This window comes from Hippichthys cyanospilos, chromosome 11 (genome assembly GCF_059441005.1).
Source record: "Hippichthys cyanospilos isolate Australia breed blue-spotted pipefish chromosome 11, RoL_Hcya_1.0, whole genome shotgun sequence".
Classification (NCBI taxonomy): Eukaryota; Metazoa; Chordata; class Actinopteri; order Syngnathiformes; family Syngnathidae; genus Hippichthys; species Hippichthys cyanospilos.
Genome location: NC_142379.1, coordinates 3,434,741 through 3,459,695, shown reverse-complemented (window position 1 = coordinate 3,459,695; position 24,955 = coordinate 3,434,741). Strand labels below are relative to the sequence as shown.

Genomic DNA, 24,955 nt, shown 5'->3' with positions numbered 1-24,955 from the left:
ACTTCCTGTCACTCGCTATTCCATAAAAGACTAGTTAAATAAACAATCGCTTTCCCATTGGGGCTGGCCTGGTGTCTGCAAGGGCCAGGGTTCATTCCAGGACCCCCGACGTGTTTTTTTTTTTTTTTTCCAAGGAGTCACGGCGTTCTTACAGGTCACCACACTCTCTTTCACTTGCCCTCCCGTACACACACTTCATACAAGTTACGACAATAAGACTTTTATTCACTCACCTGAATGTAGTTTTAAACCAAGGATGTCAAACTGATTTTTATGGAGGGACATTTATAGTGTCTGTTACAGGCCGGAATAAATCTAAAAATAATCTAAAAGAGCTTCAATTTTAACGTCCCCCTTTAATTTCTCTAAAATCTTGAAAATGTATGACTTAAAAATAGAAAAACATGTCTAATAAACGCCGTTTTTGCTGGTTTACATCTTTACCTAGTTTTGAAAACAGAGCCCGATTAAAAACTGTTCAGACGATAGATCGGGAACAGAAAATGGTTATTTTTGAAGACTGCAAGTTTAGCTCGAAACTTGAAATCAAATCAGCATTTGGCGGGCCGCTTCTGGCCCCCGGGCCTTGAGTTTGACACCTGTGTTTTAAACAAATCGTCTTCATATCCATATACATAGCTAATATTGTCACACACACACACTAATATATATATATATATATATATATATATGTATAAAATGTAAATGTAATCTCTATGTAGTATTCTCTATACTCATATTTATTTGTATATATTTGACCGAGGGTGAACGAGTGAGACGTTACACACACTGATGGAATTCCCTAGGAGGCCACGGCGGATAGTGTGATCCCACTGTAGTGATGCAGAAAGCAGATGGAAAGAGGTGCTAGCGCGCGCGCACACACACACACGCACACACACACACTCTTGTCTATATGATGATATATACGCATACTGCTTCTGTGTTGAGGGATTTGTTGAGTGTACGCTGTAAAAGGTGACGTTTTCACACTGCAACTTTATGTCTTCACCTGCATTGAGTCAGTGAGAAAATATGACGTTTTTAAGCCTAGCTCACAAGCAAAAGTATCGGGACACTCAATGAAAAGGAAAAGATGGAGCATGTTTGTTTTCGTTTGTGCGTTCTCGCTCCCAAAGTGTCTTTTCGTAGCGCGGGAGGTGAGAGAGTCAACAGGCTAGCGCTGCTTTGCTCAGCTCATAAACACGCCGTTGACGCCGTTCGTCAGCTCGTTATCCTCGTGCCAAAGGAAGGCCCGAGAACCTGAGATGGATTCACCAATTTTCCAAGCGCTCGAAAAGAACTCGCAATTTTCCGTGACGTGCGCTCATGGCTGACAACGAGGCGCTCTAAAGCAAACATTCTAGAATATCGGAATTGAAGATACTTGATCAAAGTGCAGGTGTGGCGAGCGAGCTAAGGGGTCGCTATCTGCAAAAACGTTGCGATATTTCCGTTTTCTCCGCGGTCCTCGAACGCAACATGAAAGTGGCGTAATCTGTTGACGTGAACCAAACAAGCCTCCTATCAGTTATATGTGGGTCAGAGGTCCCGGCACACATACGTGAGTAAATACCGCTGAGATTGTGGGATGGGGGCGGGTTGAGGGCGAGGGCGGTGTTTGTGCTGTCGGCTTTGGTTCCCAGCGGTGGCCCCTCCCGCACGGCCGGCCCCTCCCTGGCCTTTTGTGTGCGGACCCCCGCTCCCCCGCGGACACTCTGGCCTTTCACATGCGACTGTGTCCAATCACCGCCGCCCCCTCGTTGCCCAAACTTCAGACGTCTCCAAGCGTCCCGTCACCCCAGGAGAAGGACGAAAAGATGAAGCTCTCATAAAACACGCCCCCCTCGTCAGCCACGACTAACCGGACGATAATGGCCGCTCGCGTTTTGTGCAAACTTGCTTTAATGCTCCGCGGAGAAAAAAAAAATCCTGCTCAGGGTCACGGGTGAGCTGGAGTTGATCCCAGCTGACTTTGGGAGAGAGGAATTTGGTTCATCTCTGCGCCAGGTTGAGCGATTTGGGGTTTGCTCTGACATGTGCGTGACAATTTGGTGGCTGAAAGTAGACTAAATTTATACATCTGCCAGAACCACATCTAAATCATCGTCCATTTACTCTTTTATTCAGCAAACCTTGACCGCTTACCAACATTTGGTACCAATTCTTCTGCTATTATTGTTTTGGTCTTGCGGGTCACACCTCGTTTTAACGGAGATCTCATTCTCATGAGATTTCGTAAGTAGGATCTCGTTAGTGGAAATAAAAGAAATAAAATGTCAACTCTATACTTTTTTTTTTTTTTAGGATCAGTGACAAGTTAAATAATATACAATGAGCCAGAAAGTAAAAAGCGAAAACAAAACACTTCAGAAGCTCGAGAAGAGGAACAAAACGGACACGTTGAAGCTAAACAAATGAACAATCAAAATAAAAATCTGACTTTTCGTCATATCACTGGTTGCAATACGAAGAAGGTGATGACGGATGCTACATATAAGTTCATTCTATCTTTTTTTTTTAATTTACTGTGACATTTGTTACTATCTGTTGTTGATTTTTGCTCACATCTTGTAAATACATTTTGAACCTTAGACTTACTTTTTCCTTTTTATCGCGCAATTTTTGGGACTCCAAACATGTCTACTTTTTCTGTAGACCCGTGTGAAACTTAGAGGAGCTTTATGGACTGAGGTCAAATTCTGTGTAGTTTGGTTGCCGTAGCAACCGGATCATGACAGGATTCAGGCAAATCGTAGCGTTCTTCCTCCTTGGCTGTTTCCCTTCGCTTTTTTTTTTTCCTTCAGACGTTTGCTGTTCTGTTGCCTTTGGAGAGGATTTACAAAGTCCGCACCTGCCGTCTGAAACCCGCCACCTCGTGTAATGGCCGCCGTGATCTTATTGTTGACTCACGTCCATATGCACAACACATGCTTGTGTCACAGCCCTCGCCAAACAACATTCAGTGCCAAAAAAATGACCCCTCACCAGTGACCACACCCACTCGGAGTTTAATGAGCCCGCTCGAGAACACTATTTGATTGTGTGCTTGTCACTGACGCAACCGTCGGGAGATTTGCTCACTTTAATGACTAATTAAACCTCAACAATAACAGCTTGGAAAAACAGCCTTCAATCTAGTCATAAAACGAATAATTATGATCATTTTTTTGACCATAGAAATAAATATAACCGAAGTAGCGGTTGTAAGATAGAATACTGTAAAGAAGTAAAAATATTTAATATATTTTTAATATATTTATATATATTATATATTTCATATATTTTTTAAATATTTTTCATTAATTTTCAAATCATCAAAAAACATTTACAGTTGGCAGGTAACCGACTTAATTCTTAAGAACTCAACAAGACAAAAAAGTGTAGTAAAATAATAGCAAAAATTGTAGTAAATCCCCCACTAAAATACTTATAATAATAATAATAATAATAATAATAATAATAATAATATAATAATAATACTTAATAATACTTTTAATAATACTTTTAATACTAATAAATACTTTTAATACTAACATTTTAACTGTAAATTAATTTGAATGGTATAATTATGAATTTTTTTGCAGTTAATCACTTGAGAGCACTAATTTTATTGCATCACATACAATACGATTCACATTAATGTGCTTCACATAAAAACACCTAAAAGTATTATAAAAGACAAAAACTATCAAGAATGTACATTGATAACGCATTACCAAAAACTTTAAAAGCATTTAAATTCAATATTTTTCTAAAACTACTCAAAGACTATCCTTATTCAGAAATTATTTGAAAAGAAACAATATGGGGGAAGCTAAGCTACGTTTTAACTTGGATTTACACTTGCAGCATAAAATGCTTCTTCGCCATATTTGCTTTTCACGTTTGAGGCGAGTACATCTGTTTTTGTGCAGCAAGTCACATGCCCATTTGGATTTTTCAATTTGATATATTAAGAACAAGGATGTCTAACGTAGCAATAAAAGTCATTTAGAGGTACGTGTGTGAATGCCAGGCCATCAAATCGGCTGTGCTCACACTCACAACAGCGCAAAACACCGTTTTTTTAATGTGCTACACAAGGCTGTGAAAATACCAATGCTTAGTCTAGCCTGCCCCTGCGCACATTTTGCAAGTCGGCACGAAAATAGAGCCCGGGTCTTCACAACTGTAACGAAAACTTATAAAACGTGTTAATGCATATACTGTACAATCCATGCGACAACTAACTACCTCCGCGTCCCGCCTCTCCAAGATTCCACCTTCTCTCCGCCTCCCTCCATCCCAGCGTCCCTCCTCCCCCGGGAGGGAGCAGCGCGCGAGCTGGGCAGGGACATTCCAGCCTCTCCGCAGCTACCATGATCCACGGAGGGAGCGACTCGCCACTGGCTTTAGAGGTGCGAGCGTAGCCGACGACCACCTCCGCTCGGCGGACTCAAGTCAACGTGTCTTAACCAACAGTGGGAATTTTATCACTTTATTTTTCTTTTTCGATACAAAATAAACCCAGTGGAATAACGTCCACACCTGTGGAAGAGTGCTCCACCGTCCACCAGCGGCTCAGCTCCGGCTTTCCCCCCAAGACAGTTGTCGTACTTTCACCCGGGAGCTCGCGACTCTTCAGCGGGGCTGAGAGGCTCCACGCTCGCCGGTGCGGTGGTCTCCGTGTCGCCCGCGTGGAATGGAGGGCCCCGCGCGGAATTTTCACCGGGAGAATGCCTTGGGCTGCTGATAGAGCACACGGCGACCAGCGCTCCTGGAATCAAGGTAAGTACATCCGCGAGAGGGTGCCTCAAGAGGGGGGGCCACGAAAGACTGGCTAGCAGACTTGAGTTCGGAGAAAAGCCCGGGGAGAACGGAGGGAAGGCTCGCTGAATGACCGGAGAATGTTGCTAGTAGGTGGGAGAACGTTTTGAGAGGGGCCGGGGGAGAAACTCGCTAAGTGGACGATGAAGTTTCACCAGGAACCGAGGAAAGTTTGCAGTAAGGTTGTACGGAAGTTTTGATGAGTGAACGACCGGGCAATATTTGCAGTGGCCGTGGAAGGCTCACTCAGGCGCGGGCAAAGTTTGGATAGGGGCCCGGAGGGGAAGCGTGCTGATTTACCGGACCGTGGTTGCCGAGTGGCCGGGGAAGGTGCATTGGAGCCCGCGGAGATTTCGGATCAGTACCGGGGCAAGGTTCCGGTTGGTTAAAATGATGGGATTTCTAAACTTAACTTTATGCAGCTTTGGAGTTTTTTGTTTGTTTTTTTGTTTTTTTTGTTTTTTATCCAGTATTGAACAAACTGAACACGATAAGGAAATGCAGTAAAGAATTTTAAGAATACAAAACATACTGTATGGGTGAACTGAAATTATAAGAATAATATGATTCTAACTCATTCAATCTCAAAGACATATTTTTACTTTTTCCAAGAATCCAGGTTTTTAAAATGTTTAAATTTTCAGGTTTTTGGACAGAAGGTGTATAAAAATTACTGATACTAAATTAATTAAGTACTACAATAATCGATTACTTTAAGTCATTAGGCCAGTTTGTAATCAATTGCTTGACATCATTTAATCCTAACAAGAAGTTTCTTTAACACATAAAATTATCAATTATTATCGTACTTTATTCAAGTAATCACTTAATTCGTTTGGTACCAGCCAATGGCTCAACATGACATTTTGGGGAAAGAATAAAATAAAATAAATATATACATAGTAAGTTTTTGCTACTCACATTGGCATCCGATTACTACAATAATACTTGTGAGACAACTCCAGGTGACTGAGACACCAGAGAAAGTATTTATGCTTCAGAGATCATGTCTAAAAATGGTTAGTACATCTTCAGAAGGTGTGTCGGTGTCAACAACATGAATTAAAAAAAAAAAGCCAGCCCAAACATGGAGCGTTGAATCATCACTTTGTACCAAAAAAAGAAAACTTGGACTTACACTTTGGGGAGCCATATTTCCGCCACATTAAATCTGCTGCAGAAACATTTGGAGTTTCTCTCTCAGCTCCTCGTTTTGATTGTTTTAAATCGAGTGTGTGACACGATTCTGCGTCCAAAGACCACTTTTGATTGACTGTAGTCAAGTCAGCATAGATTAAAGTGGATTTAACATAAAAAGATGGACGATTTTCAGATAAAGTAAATTTTGACAATGTGTATCTTAAATTTATGTATATTGCATTAGCTCCCCTTATCCAGGACTAAAATCTTCTCCCCCGGGCCTTCCATTTGACACCTGAAGTCAGATTAAACTCTTGAAATAACAATTTTTTTCCCCTGTCACTGATTAACATGTCACAATCAACATAATTGCTGTTGGAAGTTAAGTACGTTGCAGAATAACTGATGGTCATCCAATTGAATGTTTTTTTTTCTGGCAAACTGAACAAGTGATCGGGAACAAAGGATCCAATGGGAGCGGAGCGTCGCTGCGACACACATGGCCGCCCGCGCATAAAAAAAACGCCTCAGAGTTCAAACGCCGGCCGCCGCTTTGTGGTGTCAATGGGCGACAAGCAGACACTTCCGACGCTTTTCAAATCCTTTCAGGGATCGCTGATATCGACCGGTTGCTCTTTTGTGGCGCGGAAATCCACGTGGAAATCCCCATTATGACTTTTTCTTCCAATTTTTGCCTCCTCGGATGTTGTTTATAACTGCTGTTTTCGCACCGATTTCCTCGTGGCGTTTTCATGGTTCAAATGGCGCACCGCCTTCGTCTCCCACCCGTCTTCCAAAACAAAACAAATGAAGCAATAATAGCTTGATTGCAAACCTAAAAAAAAACATTGAAAAAAAAGTGACACACTTAGTGCGCACCACTAGGGGAAAACTTGAAAAAAATAAATAAATAAAACCAAAGACAGTTGATGCATCAGGTTTGGTCGTCATGGAAAAGTGGAACTTGACTAAAAACACTTCTCGTGTTCCACTGGGGGTGCGCACACGCAGTTTGAATCCTTGCAAGAGATAGCTTGCGAGATAAAGATATTTTTTATAACATAGTTATGCTGTGGATTCACCTTTCACAAACAAAAAAACACGTCAAAACAAAGATATCAATAACCATTAAAGGCGTCATGTTTAGTCACGCAAACGCGCTTTTTTTTCCCTCGTTATAACTAATGTTTTCACACAAATTCCCTCATTAGAATCTTTATTGTTGCGTTAGCGCACCTCCTATATCAATTCCGTGTCGATTTTCTATTATCATTTTTTTTCCATTTCCTTCATAAAATATTTTATATTTTAGAACACCTAAGATGCATCCAGCGTCTCTCACCACTACAACGCACCTCTTCCCAAATGCAACGTATGTGTTATTGATACAAAACCCCGTCTCCGATTTTAAAATCTGTTGGAATCAAAAAAAGAGTTATTGTGATTTTGAAAAACATTTTGCGGGCCGGGTTGAATCTCTATGCGGGCTGCATCCGGCCCGCGGGCCGTATTTTTGACACCCATGCCCTATACTCAATCAAAAAAGAAGATAAGAACAGCCATTACTAGCTCTTGAAGCTAAAATTATTATTACATATATTATTACAAACCTGCTGATTTTTTTTTTTTTTAATAACTTGAGTTTGTGTCTAAATTTAGCATCTCAATTGAGTTGATCACCCTTTTTTTACAGTCCAATCATAAATGGAAAAAAAACCTTATTCACTAGCAGCAGCAAAACGCTTAATTTTTTCTCATGTAAACTTCAAATAAAAGTAAAAACCTAGTTCTTTTCTGTTTTTTCAAGGTAATTAGACATACTTATTACCTATTTATTCCCTTCTCCCAAACATTGTAAACCATGCTAGTATTTGCACAAGCACGAATATTTTGTCTACCGTTCAAACTAAGCGTCATATTTTTAGCATTGCGATGCTAACACTACTATTAGCGGACCCTCCAGCATCCTGTTTTTTGTTTCCATGCTTCTGCAGGGACAATTAATAATCCATTAGCAGGCCCGACTCTTATCGGGCAGGCCGGGAACAAAGCACAACGATGCCATTAAGGCTGCGCAGATCCACTTTTTGGCTATTAGCATGCCTGCTAATGACAAACACATGTTGCTATGGCAGAGCTATGTTAAGTGGGCAATTTTCTATGGGAGCGTGTAATGGTACCGAGCTCACACAGGCACACATGCGCCATTAGAACCACACAAGAACTTTAAAGTCCACCCGCTAGGTAGCGACGATGACATGTACCGTTACTCCGTGCGATAGCTATTAGCATTACCCCCCGTTTAGTCATCTTTTTAAGCTATAAACTGCCGGCAAAGCACGCTATCAAAAATAAGTCACCTGCTAATCATGCTAGCTTGTTGTGCTAACAACTCGCCATTCAGTCGCTGTAAACTATCACGTTCGTAATAATTTTTGCAAACTGACAAGTTACAATGTTAACCATGCTAGCATGTTATGCTAACAACTCGCCATTCAGTCGCTGTAAACTATCACGTTAGTAATATTTTTTGCTAACCGACAAGTAACCCCGCTAATCAAGCTAGATGAATGTTGTTTGGCAACGAGCCTGCTTGCTATGCTAACAAAAATGTCCTTCAAGAATAAGTCACCAAAAACCTGTCATCAAAGCTGTAAAACTAGTGATTTCCCTATGTTTTTGATTGAGAAATACATGGTTCAACCATTTTTTGAAATTCTATTTATTGCATCTTTTAATCGTTAGTTACGTGTACAAATTATGAGGACCTAGCCATTCCAGACCGATTATTCAGACTTATTCATTCACCGTCAAGTCAGACTACTATTAACGCGTGTTTTGTCATTTTTCTCTTCTTTTTACATATTGTTACAGAAACAGCATACAAATAGCCCAGATTAGATAGTATTCTAGTAATTGTAACAGTTTTGCAATTAACAGATTCGTGTCCAGAGAGCGGAACTCATTATGCAAATTGAGGGCCTAAATCAAAGCATGACTCGCTTGTTTATTTGTGTTCACACTTTCATTCTGTCACTGAGTTGACCCCTGCCTCAGACGCGTCAAAAAAGTCGTTAATAAGCGGAGATAAATCTCAGATTTGTTTTCATCACCGTCACAATATTTTGACATAGAGAATGACCGGCAATCCGAATGCAAAATAGCGAAATGATTCAAACTCAACGTCCCCGCTTTTTGACCTTCTCACGAGTGCAGCTTGCGAGCTAACGTCAGCCCGCCCCCCCGGCCGGGTGGAAGTAGGAGTGCGGGAGGGGGGGGAGTAGTGGGCGCTGTGCCAAAAAAGCCCCCGTGATCAAGGAGCCTCTGGGTGCTGATTGACAACACCCAGCAGGCAGGAGGATCGAAAGTGGGGGCGATGGGTAATGAACCAGCCATTTTAAAATTTGAGTCCACGTGAAGGACACACCTTCAGAAAGAAATTTACATTCAAAAACATTTATGCTACCGTTTAAATGACGAAAATAAATACAGTGGTATTTCCACTTACAAAATGAGTTAGTTCCGGAAATAATGCCGCAAAAAAAAAAAATCGATCCTGGTGGGAACCCAGTATTCATAACAACATTACCGCTTGCGGGTAACTGAAAATGAAATCCCGCCGTGTGCTCCAAAACCCGCATTTTCACCACTTAGGCATTTTCTCGAGTAAAACCTTGTAACCGATAAATGAAACGTTGTTGTTTACTTGGCTGACTCGGTGCAAAAAGTTTCCCCTTCAACTCTGTAATCAAAACGAAACTAAAAGACGGTTTTCTCATGCACGGGTGATATGAGTTAGGTGAAGTACGAATTTCTTCCGCCGTCATAAGCTTTTCTCAAGTCATGTTTACCTGCTCGGGTGGGGCCAGTGTGAGGGTGCAGAATAAGCAGGGAAGGCTTAGAAACTCATACAATGAAGGAAATAAATCTTTGGAGATGTTTAAGGTGAGAAATTAACATTTTATCATGGTTAAAAGCTCCAAAAAGTTGACTTTTGAAGATAGGGCCCCTTAAAGTTCATTTCGGGTTGTTAGTGGAATCATCTGTACGCCAATTATACTTAAGGGTAATCCTGTAGGATGTTTAGTTGGTGATTTGATATCAACGTTTGTTGTATATTTATGATTTGAAACTATTATTATATAGGCAATCAAAGACATTTTTCAACGCGAAGGCAAACAAGCAGCTTTTCTTCAAGCGGCGGGAACAGATGTTCCGCAACAGCCGCTGGAAGGCAAGGGAGGGCGAGGCGGTACCGGCTGGACGCGGGCCCGGATCGGAGGTCTGCTTCTTCTCTGAGGTTTTGCTTGTTGGTGTAATGAAAATACAGACTAGCTCTAAATATACACCGAGTCAGATAAGGGGCTGCAAACCGCAAACGCACAACTCAAGAACTGATCGCGGAAGCCTACGTCAAACCGGGTCTTCTTCGACCGGCTGCAAACTAGTCTGAGCTGCGTGAAGCCACCTCCTTAAGCTGCGCTATTTGAAGTGACTATAAATACCCTTTATTATGTACTTGGAACCATCTGAGGGAGCGCCTTTTGGCGAGCCGTAATGTGCCGTATGCGCGTCGAACATGTTGCAGAGCGCCGCACGGACCGGGCCGGGCGAGGGAAATGGCGGGTTTTGACGCAAAACAAAAAAACCTTGTCATTATCGGGAACTGTCGCGGTACATTGTGTCTGGTGCGGATTTTAGTTCCGCCGTATCCCCGGCATCTTCCTGTTTGCGAGATTCCCGAAAGTGACCCGACTAAATATGCCTCGGCGTCAAGGCCCCGAGCGAGCTCGCCCTTTTCTTCGCGAGAGACCGCAGTTTTCTATTTCAAATGTTACGAAAGCCAGCGAGTCACATCTGACTTTGGTTTTGGCGGAGACCAGCGGGACTATATTAGGGCCAAATCGAACGGCCAATGGCGACTAGTTTGAAGGGACTTTTTGAGTTTTTTTTTTTGTTCCGAGATGCAGCTCCCATCGGAATGAATCGGCGCAAGGCAACAAGGGTTGTTTGGCGCCAATCTGCGGAATGTTGGCCTCCCGTGACCATCAATCACCGCCGTCTCTATTGCGGTCCACGGTAGCAGCTTACAATCTACACAAAACCATGCGTTCTCTATTAATTTAATAAACTTCAAACGCATTGCTGAACACATTTTTCCAGTTTGGTGAAACTGCACTCAATTCGTTTTCTACTTGTCTTTGTCAACGCCATGTACAGTTTTGTCATGTTCACATCATGCATCAAGGCTAAAACGGTATGAAATTTCGTATTTTTCTTCTTACCTCAGCGATGCTACCATCAGCATGCTACATCCATTTTTGGCAGTTAAGATTTGAAATAATGATACAATCTGTGATACTTAATCGCATTTGATCCGTAAACCACTAAGCGTTCTGATTTATATGCAAGCTCGTTTCTGTTTACTTTTCCCCGCTGCCCAAAATGAGAAAGGCCCAAAACGAATGTCAGCCAAGGGACTGGTTTGAAGGAATATTTCTGTCCCGGAGTCATTATTTTCTAAATTTAAAATGATCCCACACCTATAACCGAAACAGTGCGAACATTTTACATCACAGTGATCAAAATTCCTTCTGCCATAACTGTAACATACTTCTGTAGTCCTCTTTGTATTTTTATACGCTTCATGTGTTCTCAATTTTCTACAGTTGTGGTCCGCACTGGCTAGAAGACAACAACCACGCCTGTAGGCGTTATATACAGTAATAAGTATAGTTCAAGTCGCACTCTGAATATTACTGTGGTATTTGATTACGGTTAATCGGTAAACCGTTTCGTTCCAGTTGTTCATTCCAACTGTTCACGTCTTGATATCTGCGAAACCCCGTTTTATTCCCTGCCCGACGTAACCACGGTCCTTCGGCAAACCCCCGCGCAATTACGGCCCACTGTGACAATCAATCACTGTCGGCACAATCGGGGTCCACGGTAGCGGCTTACAAAAGATGGCACGCGCTAGACGAGACCACGCGTTTTGTGTTACGTTTCATTTCTCGTCGCAAAGTCTTGCTATTCTTGGCCACGAATGAAACACGTTGGACTTTTCAGACGCCCCGAGCCAGCGCCGGGAAGCCGAGATGCGGCCGATGCGTCTGTTTATTGACACCAGCCGGATTGTTTTGTGATCTCCCGATTGGCGCGCAACTAGCAAGAGTAGCGGGGATAAACATTTAGACAAACTATATGAAGCGTTTGCTCGCTCTATTTGGGAATGCATATTTGTCTTTGGGTGCTGGTTTGTTTGGGTTTTTGAAAGAGATTTGTGTGTCGGTGAGGTAGACTAATTATATTTAACCTCTTTACAAATGTTTGTTTTTATTCTGACGGGCCAACCCGAGCGTTTGCAGAGCAGCTTCTCCATCCTGTAAATCCTCGCCCTACCCCTCCCCTCACAATGCGCGCACCATGAATCCGCCACACAGACCCATTTTTCTCCGGTTTCTCCCAAAGTCTGTTTTCTTTCGACTCACTCGGAAAAAAAATACATTAATAATATTTGTTTTTAAACTTTTTGGGCATCGGCCACAAAACTATCAGGAGGAGGCTGACCAGAGTCTGTTGTCTGCCGCTTGTTGCTGCGGAGACATGTGCACTGATGGAATCCAGGAGGGAATGGGCTCGGGGGGATGGCAGCTGGATCAGATCACCGCATGCCCTACACAACTGATTCCGACTCCCCCCGGCGAAGGTGGACTTTCTGGCAAACTTGATCCTCCCCTTGCATCAACGCCTTTTCCCCATCATCTCTGGAGTCAAGGCTGACTTGGAGGAATGTCTCACCTGGCGCAGGGAATCAGACTCTTGGCACATGTCTGGGGTATTATAACACTCCCCGCGGGCAAGAGGGCCCCCTCGGGCATTCCTCCCTTACATCGGAATTACCTTTTGGTCCGAGCGGGCGTCCCGCTGAGGGCTGAAAGGCCTGTGAAGTCAGCTGGAAGGACCCCGAGCGCTCCCACAAAGGCGTCGGGTTGTTAGTTACTTTGCAAAAGGTCCGGAGGTGGCCTTGTATGGCGGCGATACCCTGAGATCCGTTTCCCGTGTCCGAGGCCCTTATTGAGTTTCGTCACTGTTGGCTAATCCGGCTCTCGGAGGACCTTGGGAAACGAGCGTACCTCCCACCGGCCCCTGCTCCTCCTCCCCTCGCCGATTCCCAAGGGAAACAAGACATTGCAGAACAATCTCCAATTAAGAGAAGCCTTACATACTGTACCATTCAGCCTCGGTCTTGCTGGCCTCCTCCCCTTCTTTTGCCTCTCTGCTTTCTCGGCCAAAAAGCCTCGGGGCGGAATTAGCGTGGTCTCCCCGGTCTCGGTCCTGGCACTTTTGGGGAGGCGTTGATGTGGGGATAGTAGGTGAAGGAAATGGGGGACTTTGTGTCCTTGCAAAACAGGGCTTTGTGGGATGTGACCGTCTGATACCCCGGGGCCTCCTTTCTTCGTTCGTGATCCCGCATCGCCGCGGCGGATTCGGCGTATTTGGGCCCTGAGACCCGCCTGACCTCCCGGTCACCCCTGTGCCGCCACAACTGTCGACTCTCTGTCATCCTGTAGTTTACACTCTCCATCAGTTTAATGACTTTCCCCTCTTCTAGAAAGGTCTCCTTTTCCTCCGCTGCTAATTCCAGATGCCGGTTCCAAATCATACCACTTTCTTGAGTGGGTGAAACAGGCGGCGTTAGTCCGCTGCCTCCCCTCATTAGTTCCCGCCTTCATTGGCCTCAGGCTGCCTTGCCAAATAAGAGTCCCCTAGAGACAAAGAAGACCCTTTCTGGTGCTTTGACTTACAAATGCCCTACCGTTTTTTTTTTTTTTTTAGTTACAAGCTCAATCTTACTCCACCTGGCACATACTGGAAACATTAATGACTGTCGCACTCATCGTACTAATCACTTTTCATGAACTGGATCACGGAATTAAGTGAATTAAGTCAAGTTCCCGCTGTAGCATGGACAGAATCATCAGTACATTTAATGGCTGGAGTAGATGAGAACGTGGTCTTTATTTGAGATGCGAATCTGGAGGGTGGTGTTGAAGAAGGAGGAGACTTGAGGTCTTGGTAAAATTTACCTCTTATACCCTCATCTCCTTCTCCGGCTTCTCGTCTTCTTGCTTTTGAGTTTATCTCCCATCACCGCGTCTGTCCCTTCCACCGGCTTTGCCTCCGTGTTGACTTGAGGAATGCAGACTCTCTTCGTGGATCCGAGGGGGCGAGTGCAGGCAGGTTCGGGGTATAGCACGCTGGTCGGATTCTGCTCATGGGTCAGATTAGTTGACTGCCGCACCAGGAGTCACCTTAAAATCATCCACTTTCTATCTTTCGTCCCCTCGGTGCCAAATTCTGTTCTACTTCCCTCTGGATTTGGTTTCTGTGTTGGTGTCAGTGCGGCGAGGAGATTTGATCGCATTCCCGCTGGCCCACATTGTTTGTCGTCGGCCTTCGCTCGGCTGTGCCGTCTTGTGAAGCCGAGTCAAGAGCACCAGTTGCGACCTGTTTTGCCTCTGCCCCGCGGCTCTTTGATGCTCCACCGCATCGCCTTTTATTGTCCCTGTTTACCCAATGGGACAGGGATATGGGCCGAGCCCACATGGGGGCCGGTGGGGCTTTAAGGAGTTCCTGCAGGTGCTCTAACACCCCCCTACACTTGAACCCCCCCCGCCTCTCTTCTGCTTTCCCTGAGGGCAACCTGTCAGTGTGTTTATTTTCTCTTGTGTCAGGACCTTAACTCCCTCTTATCCAATGAGGAGGTGGGGTGGATGGTGCTATCCCTGCGTTGGAGTTCTGCAGCACACTGACTTGAAGGCGCTACCTCCCTTCCGCTTCATTTATGAGTATTTAGAGAATGGAGGCACAAGAGATAAATGTTAAGATTTATGACGTTTGTTGATAGAAATGGACGATTTTTGGTCTGCGTGATCTTGAGCCAAGTCCCAGGGAAAAATGTGTTAAACATACATCAGCTCAGTCAGCAATCCTCCCTAAAAACCTTCCCATAGAATTCAATGACTTATTTCTCATTTCTTACAATCAATCGATAAGTATATATAGCAAAGTACCGTGTTTATATGGGATAATAAGGCACACCTTCAACCAATCTATTATAGAACTTTTTTCATGTGAAAGCCGCACTCCAATGTAAAGCGCATAGAATAGAAGCTACAATAGTGGATATATATATATATATATATATATATATATATATATATATATATATATATATATATATATATATATATATATATATATATATATATATATATATATATATATATATATATATATATATATATATATATATATATATATATATGGAACAGGTAGCCTCACCCTCAGCATGCGTTGCCACCAGCATCAGTCGGGCCCTCGCTAATGGGATTTTGGGGTTGACACCAGATATCCTGGAGATGTGTGTGTGTGTCTACATGGTGGCGGATGTCAGAGAAAAGTCAAACAGATAAGCGGGAAGATGGATGCCCTCGTGCGTTTCCGCGCAGCGCCAGATGGACGGGCCGATAGGCAGCTGTGTGTGTGTTTACACAAGGGGCAACCGGTCGCCATAGCGCTGGCGGGAACCGACGGAAAAGGTTTTTTGGGGCCACTGTTGGATATCTTATGACTGAGAGATGGGCCTGGTCGAAAAACATACTGAATAGATACTGTAAAAGATAACGATTTTACGGGTAATTCTTGTTATAATGTCGGTTAATATGAAGACACTGATCAACAATCGTGGAAAATCTTTGTCTCATCTTTGGAAATTGATGTTTATAATAGGGCTGGGCTTATTAATCAGCATGGACCAATAAATCGGAGGAATATGGCACTTCAAACATTGACCTAAAATAATCGACCGAATGGCAAATATATGTCATTTACAGCAACCATACGCAAGTAACACTTGTGTCTTTTATTATCACGCATACAGTATATTTTTATCTTAACGTTATATCAATAAATATATACCGTAACATTTGTATAAGGCTTTGGTTCGGATGTTTTTAGATCAATGGCCCAAATCGGGACAATATGGCAGGGGCTAACGTTACAATTTGGTTTAAAAAGAATAACAATAAAACAATAAATAAAAATATGACAAGGATTGTTGTTCTTATATCTTGATTTAATTGCACCATGAAAACATACTCATTCTGGGAACTCACCATGAATAGGTGCTGAGAGCTCAGGTAACAACCAATCACAGCTCAGCTTGTGAATGTCACGTGACCATTAAGATAATTGATCATCACCTGAGCACAAGTGATGTTGTTTTCAGTCGACAACAAATAAAAAGTGTGTTTTTAAACACTTTAATTGTAAAATAATTATGTCATCTAATTCTGGACAAAATATTCACATTTTAACTGAAAATTACTAAAAATTAGTATACTATTCCACAAATGTAAAGTGTATTAAAATTTTACAATGAATTTAATGTACCATTTTGCCCACTGTACAGTAGTAGAGGGATGATATTACCTTCCACATGTTTTGTAGGCGCCCGTGCTTTATTATTGTAATTATATATGATGAATCCAGCAAGTTGGGGGCCTGTCGCAGCATGCGGCGTGGCGATGCGGGTTTCAAGTGAGACGCCACAAAATATACTTGAAGCCAGATAGCACAGTAGCACGCTGAAATCCAAACTGCGTGGCCTTTTAGCGCTTGGGTTCTTAGAGTGCTTTTACACCTGTTTTTGCAGAAATGTGTGTGTGTGTGTGTGTGTGCAGTGTAACATCATATTCTACTGTAACTAATTACTTTCAAATCACAGTCAGGCAGTTTGAAGACTTAACAGCTTACATTTGGCCAAATGCGGCTTTTAAGTAGCATTACATGAATCGCCTTAGCTTAGCTTTAGCACCCCCTTTCTCGCTCCCCGCAGGACCCCGTCCCGACACTCGTCATCTTTTTAATTTAGCCCCTCGGCTTGCCTCTTCCGTTCAAGCCCGGGCATCAATATCACAGCTGGGCGGCCATTGTGGAGCTCCAGCCCTGGTTACCGAGCAGGAACCCCGGGATCAAAGCTTGGCTTGGATTACCCTCCCAAAGGGGAGGAGGAGGAGGAGACGGGGGGCTTGAAAAGGATGGGAGAATGCTTCTTATTACGCCCTCTTGTTTTTCTGGCTGGTCCAGCCAGGAACGGTGAGGGACGTCAGGCTAGAGTGCACCTGTGAGGACGCAGAGCGCTGTGACAAGAGAGCGATATAAAGAAAGCTGCATGCTCACTATATGGGAGTTGGTATCAAGGAAGTACAGTGTTGCCTTGAGATATACGGTTATTGTATCCATGTATCAAAAAACGTATTTTGAATTCAATTGTTTTAAATCATGCATCTGATGTGTGCACCGTCAGGAAGACATCAAGCTAACTGCAGGACATGTGTTGATGCTAAGCATGACTGAATTTTATTTTGACGTAGATCTAGGCGGCGCATTGCAGCTGACTTCACACCAACATTAACAAGACGTCCTGAATTCAAGTACAGCGGTGAATTATGCTAACTCAGGATGCTTAAAATACTCGATCACACTGACATTGTATTATATGGCGCCTGTTGCCGGCAATTAGCACCGTTAAGTCCCACCGCTAAATGCTAGCAGCGAACAGCACTCAACTGCCCCATATCGGTCGGCGAGAGCCATTCTATTACTTTGTCAGTTTAACAGAAAAAAAATGATTCTGATTACTAACATTTTATGTTTTGCTAATGTTTTAGCTCATTTCTGTTTTAGCTAGCAAAAACACTGCAAGGGAGACATCAAGCTAACTGCGGAAAATGTGTTGATGCTAAGCATAACATTAACATGGCGCCAACAAGGTTTAAAACTTGAAAATAAAGCTTACCTCCCGAAATAGGATATTTGCACCAATTTCTCTGAACGCTTTTATTTTGAAGTAGATCCTGGTAGCGCGTTGGGTGCATTGGCTGACTTGACTCATCACCGACATCAACAAGATGTCCTGAAATCAAGTTCAGTTGTGAATTTTGCTAATTAAGGATGCTTAAAAATATTTAACCACACTTACTTTTTTTTTTCCCCTTCTTCCAGGTTGGCCAATCGGAGGTGGGCGCGCACGTCGCCGGGCGATCACGGAGCTGGCAGGGTTCCGAGGGCGCCATGGCCGGTGGCCTCAGGGTCTTCTTGTCCACTCTGCTGTGTCTCAGCCACGCCCTGCTCGCCAGCTGCACACGTCAGTTGCTTTTAATTATTTACCTCCACGAAGAAGGTCTCGCTAGCTAACCGTCAGTCTGTTTGATTTATCCATCAATCTGTCACTTGGTAACCGGATGTGTCTTTCCGCCTCAGAATCCCCAAAACAAACGACCTTGTCTACTCCTAAATGCCACTAAAAGGAAAAAAAATACAAAAAAAAAAGGTCATTTTTGACATATTTTTTAGAATTAGCATTAGCATCATTGTAGAGTTGCAACTCACTATAATCTTAATAATCTGTTAAAGTATTATTTTATTGATTAATCAACGGTTTAGCTTGTCTGCCTCACAGTTCAGAGGTCTTGGTTCAAATCCACCTGGCTTCCTGTGTGAAGTTTGCATGTTCTCCCCGAGCCCGCGTGGGTTCTCTCCGGGCACTTCCTCCCACTCCCCAAAAAGATGCATGGCAGGTGAATTGGACATACTAAATTGTCCTTAGGTGTGATTGGGCGCGTGATTGGTCGTTCGTCTCTGTGTGCCCTGGGATTGGCTGGCAACCAGTTGAGGGTGTCCCCCGCCTACTGCCCGTAGCCCGCTGAGTTAGGCGCCAGCAAGCCTGCGACCCCTGTGGGGATAAGCGGCTATAGAAAATGGATGAATGGATCAACGTAAAAAAAAAAAAGACTTTTTTCAAAGCGAGTAAATAAAGATTGAGTTTGGCGGTCTGTAAAAAGCAAAAAATTACGGTTACCATCCTGGTCTTTGGATGTCTATTTACGAAAGTGACGCAGGCAGCGTTGGTCCCGCCTCTTCGCGTGCAGAAACGCGGTTTTACTTCCTCCGTTCTTCACCCGCTCTCTCCCTCCTCAGTTGAATACCCGTCCTTCCGCGCTGAGCCCGCCTCCCTGGTGCAGAGTCCGGGTTCGGCGGCTCGCCTGCGCTGCGCCGTCAGCCCCCCGTCGGCGACGCTCTCCTGGCGCTTCCGGGGCGCGCCCCTGCTCGTCCAATCTCTGCCCGGCGTGGAGCTGAACGGCGGGACGCTCACCATCGCCTCGCTGGAACGCGCCCACGCCGGCGTCTACCAGTGCGTGGCGCGCTCCGGCAACGGGACGGCCGTCGTCAGCCGCTACGCGCGCGTGGACCTGGCAGGTACGTGGCACAATAATTGGCTAATTGTACTCTCCGGCTCTTAAAGGGACAGTCTACGTATTTAGCCGTTTTTGGCGATAAAAGTTCAGAATTTGTCTATAATGAATTTCCATCCAATCATCCATTTTCTATATATTCTATATATTTTCGTATCCTCACTGGGGTCGCAGGCGCCTATCCCAGCTGTCTACAGGAAGTAGGCGGGTGACACCCCGAACTGGTTGCCAGCCAATCGCAGGGCACACAGGGACCAACAACCATTCACTCACCCAATCATAACTAAGACAATGAAGCTACCATGCATGTTTTTGGAATGTTGGAGGAAGTGTCTGAAGACAATCCGCTAGGGCACGGGGAGAATAGGCAAACTCCACACATCCTTTTTTTTAATGTATGTGTTGTTGTTGTTTTTTTGTTGGTTTTTTTTTGAGTCCAGAATAAATTAAAAAAAAAAAAAATGATCCCTTAAAGGTATACATGAATACAAGTTCCTTTTTTTTTTGGGAGGGGGGGGGGCTTTGGGTTTTCCTTACATCAGTCGCAACAGAAGTCGGCGCTTCCTAACGTTCGCTTTCCGTCGGGCCTTGCAGAAATCTCCCTGTACCAAGACAGCCGGCGGCGCTCGCTGTCCGTCCGGGAAGGCCACGCCGCAATCATCGAGTGTCCTCTGCCCGCTAGCGTGCCCCCGGCCCTCCCCAGGCTCCGGGTGCGAGGCGAGCGCGTGGAGACTTCCACAGGTTCCTTTTTTTTTTTTTTTTTTTTTAAGTCTCTTCCTTCTTTTGAAAGTTAAAAAAATATATACTTTTTCTTCCATTTGACGCACCTCACTAAGACCTAGTGTGCTCATTCGAGGACATCCTGGCGTTTCGAATGATGTCTCATGCGATCCTCCTGAAACCCAGCCTATTCATTTGTGTCCACTTTAGTGGACATTTATTTTTGGGCTATATCTTTTCACTCATTTGACCCACCTCACTAAGACCTAGTGTGCTCATTAGAGGACATCCTGGCGTTTCGAATGATGTCTCATGTGATCCTTTAGAGACCCAGTCTATTCATTTGTGTCCACTTCAGCGGACACTTATTTTTGCTGTATACTTTTTCACTCATTTGACCCACCTCACTAAGACCTGGTGTGCTCATTAGAGGACATCCTGGCATTTGGAATGATGTCTCATGTAATCCTCCTGAAACCCAGCCTATTCATTTGTGTCCACTGCAGTGGACACTTGTTTTTGCTCTATATCTTTGAACTCGTTTGACCTACCTTAGCCCTACCTTGACCTACCTAAGCCCTAGTGTGCTCATTCGAGGACATCCTGGCGTTTCGAATGATGTCTCATGCGATCCTCTTGAGACCCAGTCTATTCATTTGTGTCCACTTCAGCGGACACTTATTTTTGCTGTATACTTTTTCACTCATTTGACCCACCTCACTAAGACCTAGTGTGCTCATTAGAAGACATCCTGGCATTTGGACTGATGTTTCATGTGATCCTCCTGAAACCCAGCCAATAATTTTTGTCCATTGCAGTGGACACTTGTTTTTGCTCTATATCTTTGAACTCGTTTGACCTACATTACTAAGACCTAGTGTGCTCATTCGAGGACATCCTGGCCTTTCTATCGGTGTCAGCTATATTTGGAGGAGATACAATTAACTTTGCTGTCTCTCTTAGACAAAAATGGACACAACAGCAGACAGTGGATATTTTAAAGACATTTTTTTAATTGCCTTCCCCTTGAACCTCAAATGCTAATAAGTTGTTCGACGTCTGAATGGTTTTGTCTCTCGTTTTCAGACGACTACTTAGTCCTTCCGTCTGGCAACCTGCAGATCCCGTCCGTGTCCGCGCGCCATCAAGGCGTCTACAAGTGCGGCTCGTACAATCCCGTCACGGGAGAAACCGTCACGCAGACCCACGGTACCAAAATATCTGTCCGACGTAAGTCCGTCCCGCCGGAATTTCGGTTATTAAAACGACGTAGTTCGCCGTACCACTGACTGTTCTATTCTATTCTAATTAGATGCAGACTCCGCCTCCACTCCGGTCCGGATAGTTTACCCCAGCATCCCCAAGAATGTGACACTGCAGCGGTCTCAGTCGTACACGCTGGAATGCGTAGTTTCCGGAAGTCCGGCACCCTCGTCCACGTGGTTCAAGAATGGCGAGCAGGTCCGATTGGGACCGTCGCTGAGACATCTCCGCGGCAACTTGGAATTTGTTTCCGTGACCACGGACGACATCGGAGTATATAGCTGCGCTGCCGAGGGCGAGCGAGGGACGGTGACGAGCGCCAACTACACCGTCAACGTTCTCGGTGAGGATTCTCAAGTTTGGAAAGGCGGACCTTTGAGCTCGAGAACCGCTGTCCTAAAAGTCTGATGGGAATTGCAGAACCCGCGACCGTTTTGGAGGGCCTGGCCGAGCTGCAGCGCGCCTCTCCGGGCTCCACCGCTCGTTTCAGCTGCGTGGTCGCGGGGAACCCCGCCCCCAATGTCACCTGGCTGTTTAACGCCGAGCCCGTGGCCGCCTCGGGCCGGCTACGGATCTCCGGAGGCCGGCTGGTCATCGTGGGCGTGGTCCCGCGGGACCAAGGCGTGTACCAGTGTCTGTCGGACAATGGCGTCGGGTCGGCGCAGTCGTCGGGGATGCTGAAGGTGCAGTCAGGTATGTCGGAACCCTTCCATGTAGCGTATGTAACATGTAGTGGTATCTCTAGGTGTAGGGTATGTAAAACCTAGAACATTTTACAAAGGAATTCCATTAACAAATGAACTGAGTTGCTTCATTTCCCAACTGATTTGCTCTCAATTTGAAAAGAAACATGACTCGCCTTGTCACGACAATAATTTAGGCAAGCATTAAATGAGATTTGCTGATACATGAAGAATTTCTGTTAAAATTTTAACTATTATTTGAAGTGCCTTTATGTACCCCCAGGGCCGTCTTTCTCAAATAGTGGGGCGGGGCCACCTGCGGGGCGCGGTTGAGCGCAAGGAAAAGGCTTTGTTTTTACCATGTGAAGTTTCATTGTAATAAATTAAGGAGTGGCATTTATTTTTTTTAATTCAGGCACTTTGATGTACCTGTTGATTTATAATGCTTTTGTTGATGTTCAAAAGCATACCGTTTTAGCAATACTTAAACAATATTTACAGATAATAATCGTATTTAAAGTCGGCGTGGCGAGTGGAGGGGGACACGCAAGGTTTTCTTTGTCAAAGGGGTGGCTTTGTAAAATATAATTGAGAAGCACTGTTGAGCGTGGAAACGGGCTCCTCCCACCTGTGGTCCCTTCTGAAGGTTTCTTATTTTCCCCATATGATGTTTTTGAGTTTTTCCTTCCTCTTCCGGGAGTTTTGTTCAGGGGATGCCCTTGTGCATTCATGACATTTTTTTTTTCACCTGTGAAGCGCGTTTTGACTGCAGTGATTCAGGGCTCTTAAAATGAACTTGACCGACTTATTTGGGCAAATTCCCTCATAGGAATTGTTAGAGAATTAAACAATTTCACAGTCAGTTAAAAACGCTAACGTGCAAAGTACAAGCGGCTTAAATGACACAACTGCCATGATGTTTCATGCTCAGTGTCTAACATCAATATCACTAAACACCTGACCCATACATCTGCTGACTTCCATGCCTTTTAAAAACACACGCTCGCCCAAAAGTCTCCAATTGAGCGCTCAAAGTTACTTGAGGTCACTCGTACAGTGACGTACTCAGCGAAAGTAAACATCTCAAAAGAAGCTGCGCCGTAAAGAGTTAAGCCATCCGTCCGCGTCGGGGGGTGGGGGGTGCACCAAGGCCGCCCTCCTTTTTCCCCGAGCCGGATCGTGAGAGTGAGCTTTGTGCACGCCGCCCGGGGATAAGCCCCCGCGGACGCTGGAATGCGAGGAGTAGCTGTGAAGGGTTAGGACGGGGAGCAGACCACCCGGCTGTCAACGTGCTACACAACCTCCTTGTATATACGTCGCCGCGTCCTCCCGCTCCTCCAGCTGCTCCTCCTTCCATCCCTGCGCGGCGTTTCCATTGGGAGACGCAACCGGGAAGCGTGCCGAGCCGATAAGGACCTTTTGTGTTGGGGGGTACCAGCCGGGGATTTTAAACAGCACCCCTAAGAAATTACACTCCTATCGAAGACTGCAAAAAAATCTCATCGAGTTTGGTTTAAAATGACATGACATGAAAATGACCCAAACGTATGTGTATAACTGTATGTCTGCAGTTGTGTTCATAAGTTTGCTCAGTGGAGAGTGTAAACATGCCGTGAGATGTATGAGATTTTAATAGAGATTCTGCAGGTCTAATTCAATGTTTTGTAATGCAATTCTTTTCAAATTAAGAGCAAATTCTCCGCAATTCCCCAAAATATAAGACACACTTTTTTTTTCCCCAAATAATGTAAGGGGAAAGATTAGAATTTTTTTTTTATTTGATAGAATCGACGCCGTTCGAGAAAGATTGATCCGTCAGCCACAGAAGCTGAGTTTGAAGGCACAGATGTGCATTTTCATAATCAGCCGTATTCTTATTTACAATAATGACCGAATTACTACAAGGGTTTTGCAAAGGAGTCACTATGACACAATTTAGCATTTTGTGTTCCATTTTATTTGCTCTTAATTTGAAAAGAAAACTGCTCTGATCCTCTTGTGGCATTCAAAAGCTACAAATTAAATTTGCTGATACCTGCAGAAAATAAAATTGTATCCTTTTTAATATTAATAAAAGAAAAAAGCAATGTAAATCAACTTTCAACAATAACAATAGGTTACAAGTTAGTCAAAAATGGAAAAAAGAGAAAACTATTTGCACCCCCCACTTGCCGCTCAGATTAGAAATATGATTGTTTACTATAAAAGTTGTATGTTTTTAACATGTAAGAAAGAAAAAAAGCAACATTAAGCAACTTTCAAGAACTTAACTACTTTTTACTGCCTTAATACAGATTACAGGTTAGTCTAAAAGTGAAAAAAATTGCATCAAAATGCTAGAAATACATTTTTTCCTTCACATGGCGAAAACAAAGCAAGTATGTAAACTTATGAGCACATCTGTATTTCTTCTTACCAGGCCGTTTTTCTGTGTAAGCATTTCACTTGCTTCAAGCATTTTCCCTCATAAATCTTGATAAGGTTCTTGAGATTTTACAACTGGGTACGTGTAAGTTTATCTTAAACTAAATACCTTAACTCACTCGGCGTACAGTAGGTAGTTTAAAAAAAAAGATTTGATCCGGTCAAATTTTCTTCTTCTATTGTCAAATCGTTCGTTTGAAAGTAAGTGAAATATTCCTAACGCCAATACTTTTTAAGACGACTTGTCGAGGAAAAAAAGAAAGTTTATATGTGATGTTGTTTCTTTCGTCTCTATGGCAACAAGGCGCGTCGCTGTCACGTGATTGGCCTTCCTGTAAGTCTGTCGCGACCCTGACCAATCAAACCCAAAATGGAGACAAAAAGATTGACAGTACGGTTGCTGTGGATGCCTGGCCAGGAATTTTTGCCAGAATGTAGATGGAAAATTTAATTGGCTGTAGTAAAAGCGGGTGAATGAGAATTCGGGTTGGAATAGATAATTTGAGATCTGAGTATTTTGATTTGCAAGCTTGGCTGCAGAAGGAATGAAAGTCATAACTCAAGGGCATCACTGTACTTCCCTTTTTTTTTTTT

At 44.0% G+C, this 24,955-nt stretch overlaps 1 protein-coding gene and 1 long non-coding RNA gene across 2 annotated transcripts in view; one reads left to right on the top strand and one right to left on the bottom strand.

The window, feature by feature from the left end:
• The first annotated feature begins 4,628 nt into the window (after nt 1–4,628).
• The window catches only part of cdon (cell adhesion associated, oncogene regulated), a 31,675-nt gene continuing 11,348 nt past the window's right edge, over nt 4,629–24,955 (top strand). Inside the window, exons 1-7 of the mRNA XM_088427172.1 lie at nt 4,629–4,770; nt 18,022–18,163; nt 18,997–19,275; nt 19,866–20,012; nt 21,078–21,221; nt 21,304–21,597; nt 21,675–21,947. Coding sequence (XP_088283298.1) covers nt 18,091–18,163; nt 18,997–19,275; nt 19,866–20,012; nt 21,078–21,221; nt 21,304–21,597; nt 21,675–21,947 — 1,210 coding nt within the window. The 5' untranslated portion in view covers nt 4,629–4,770; nt 18,022–18,090. The remainder of the gene's footprint in view (nt 4,771–18,021; nt 18,164–18,996; nt 19,276–19,865; nt 20,013–21,077; nt 21,222–21,303; nt 21,598–21,674; nt 21,948–24,955) is intronic.
• On the bottom strand, nt 16,125–19,256 carry LOC148415465 (uncharacterized). The gene is made up of 5 exons (XR_015867184.1): nt 18,878–19,256; nt 18,612–18,751; nt 17,999–18,155; nt 17,816–17,932; nt 16,125–17,138 (listed from the first exon to the last, which is right to left on the bottom strand). It is a non-coding gene; the product is annotated as an uncharacterized LOC148415465 (long non-coding RNA).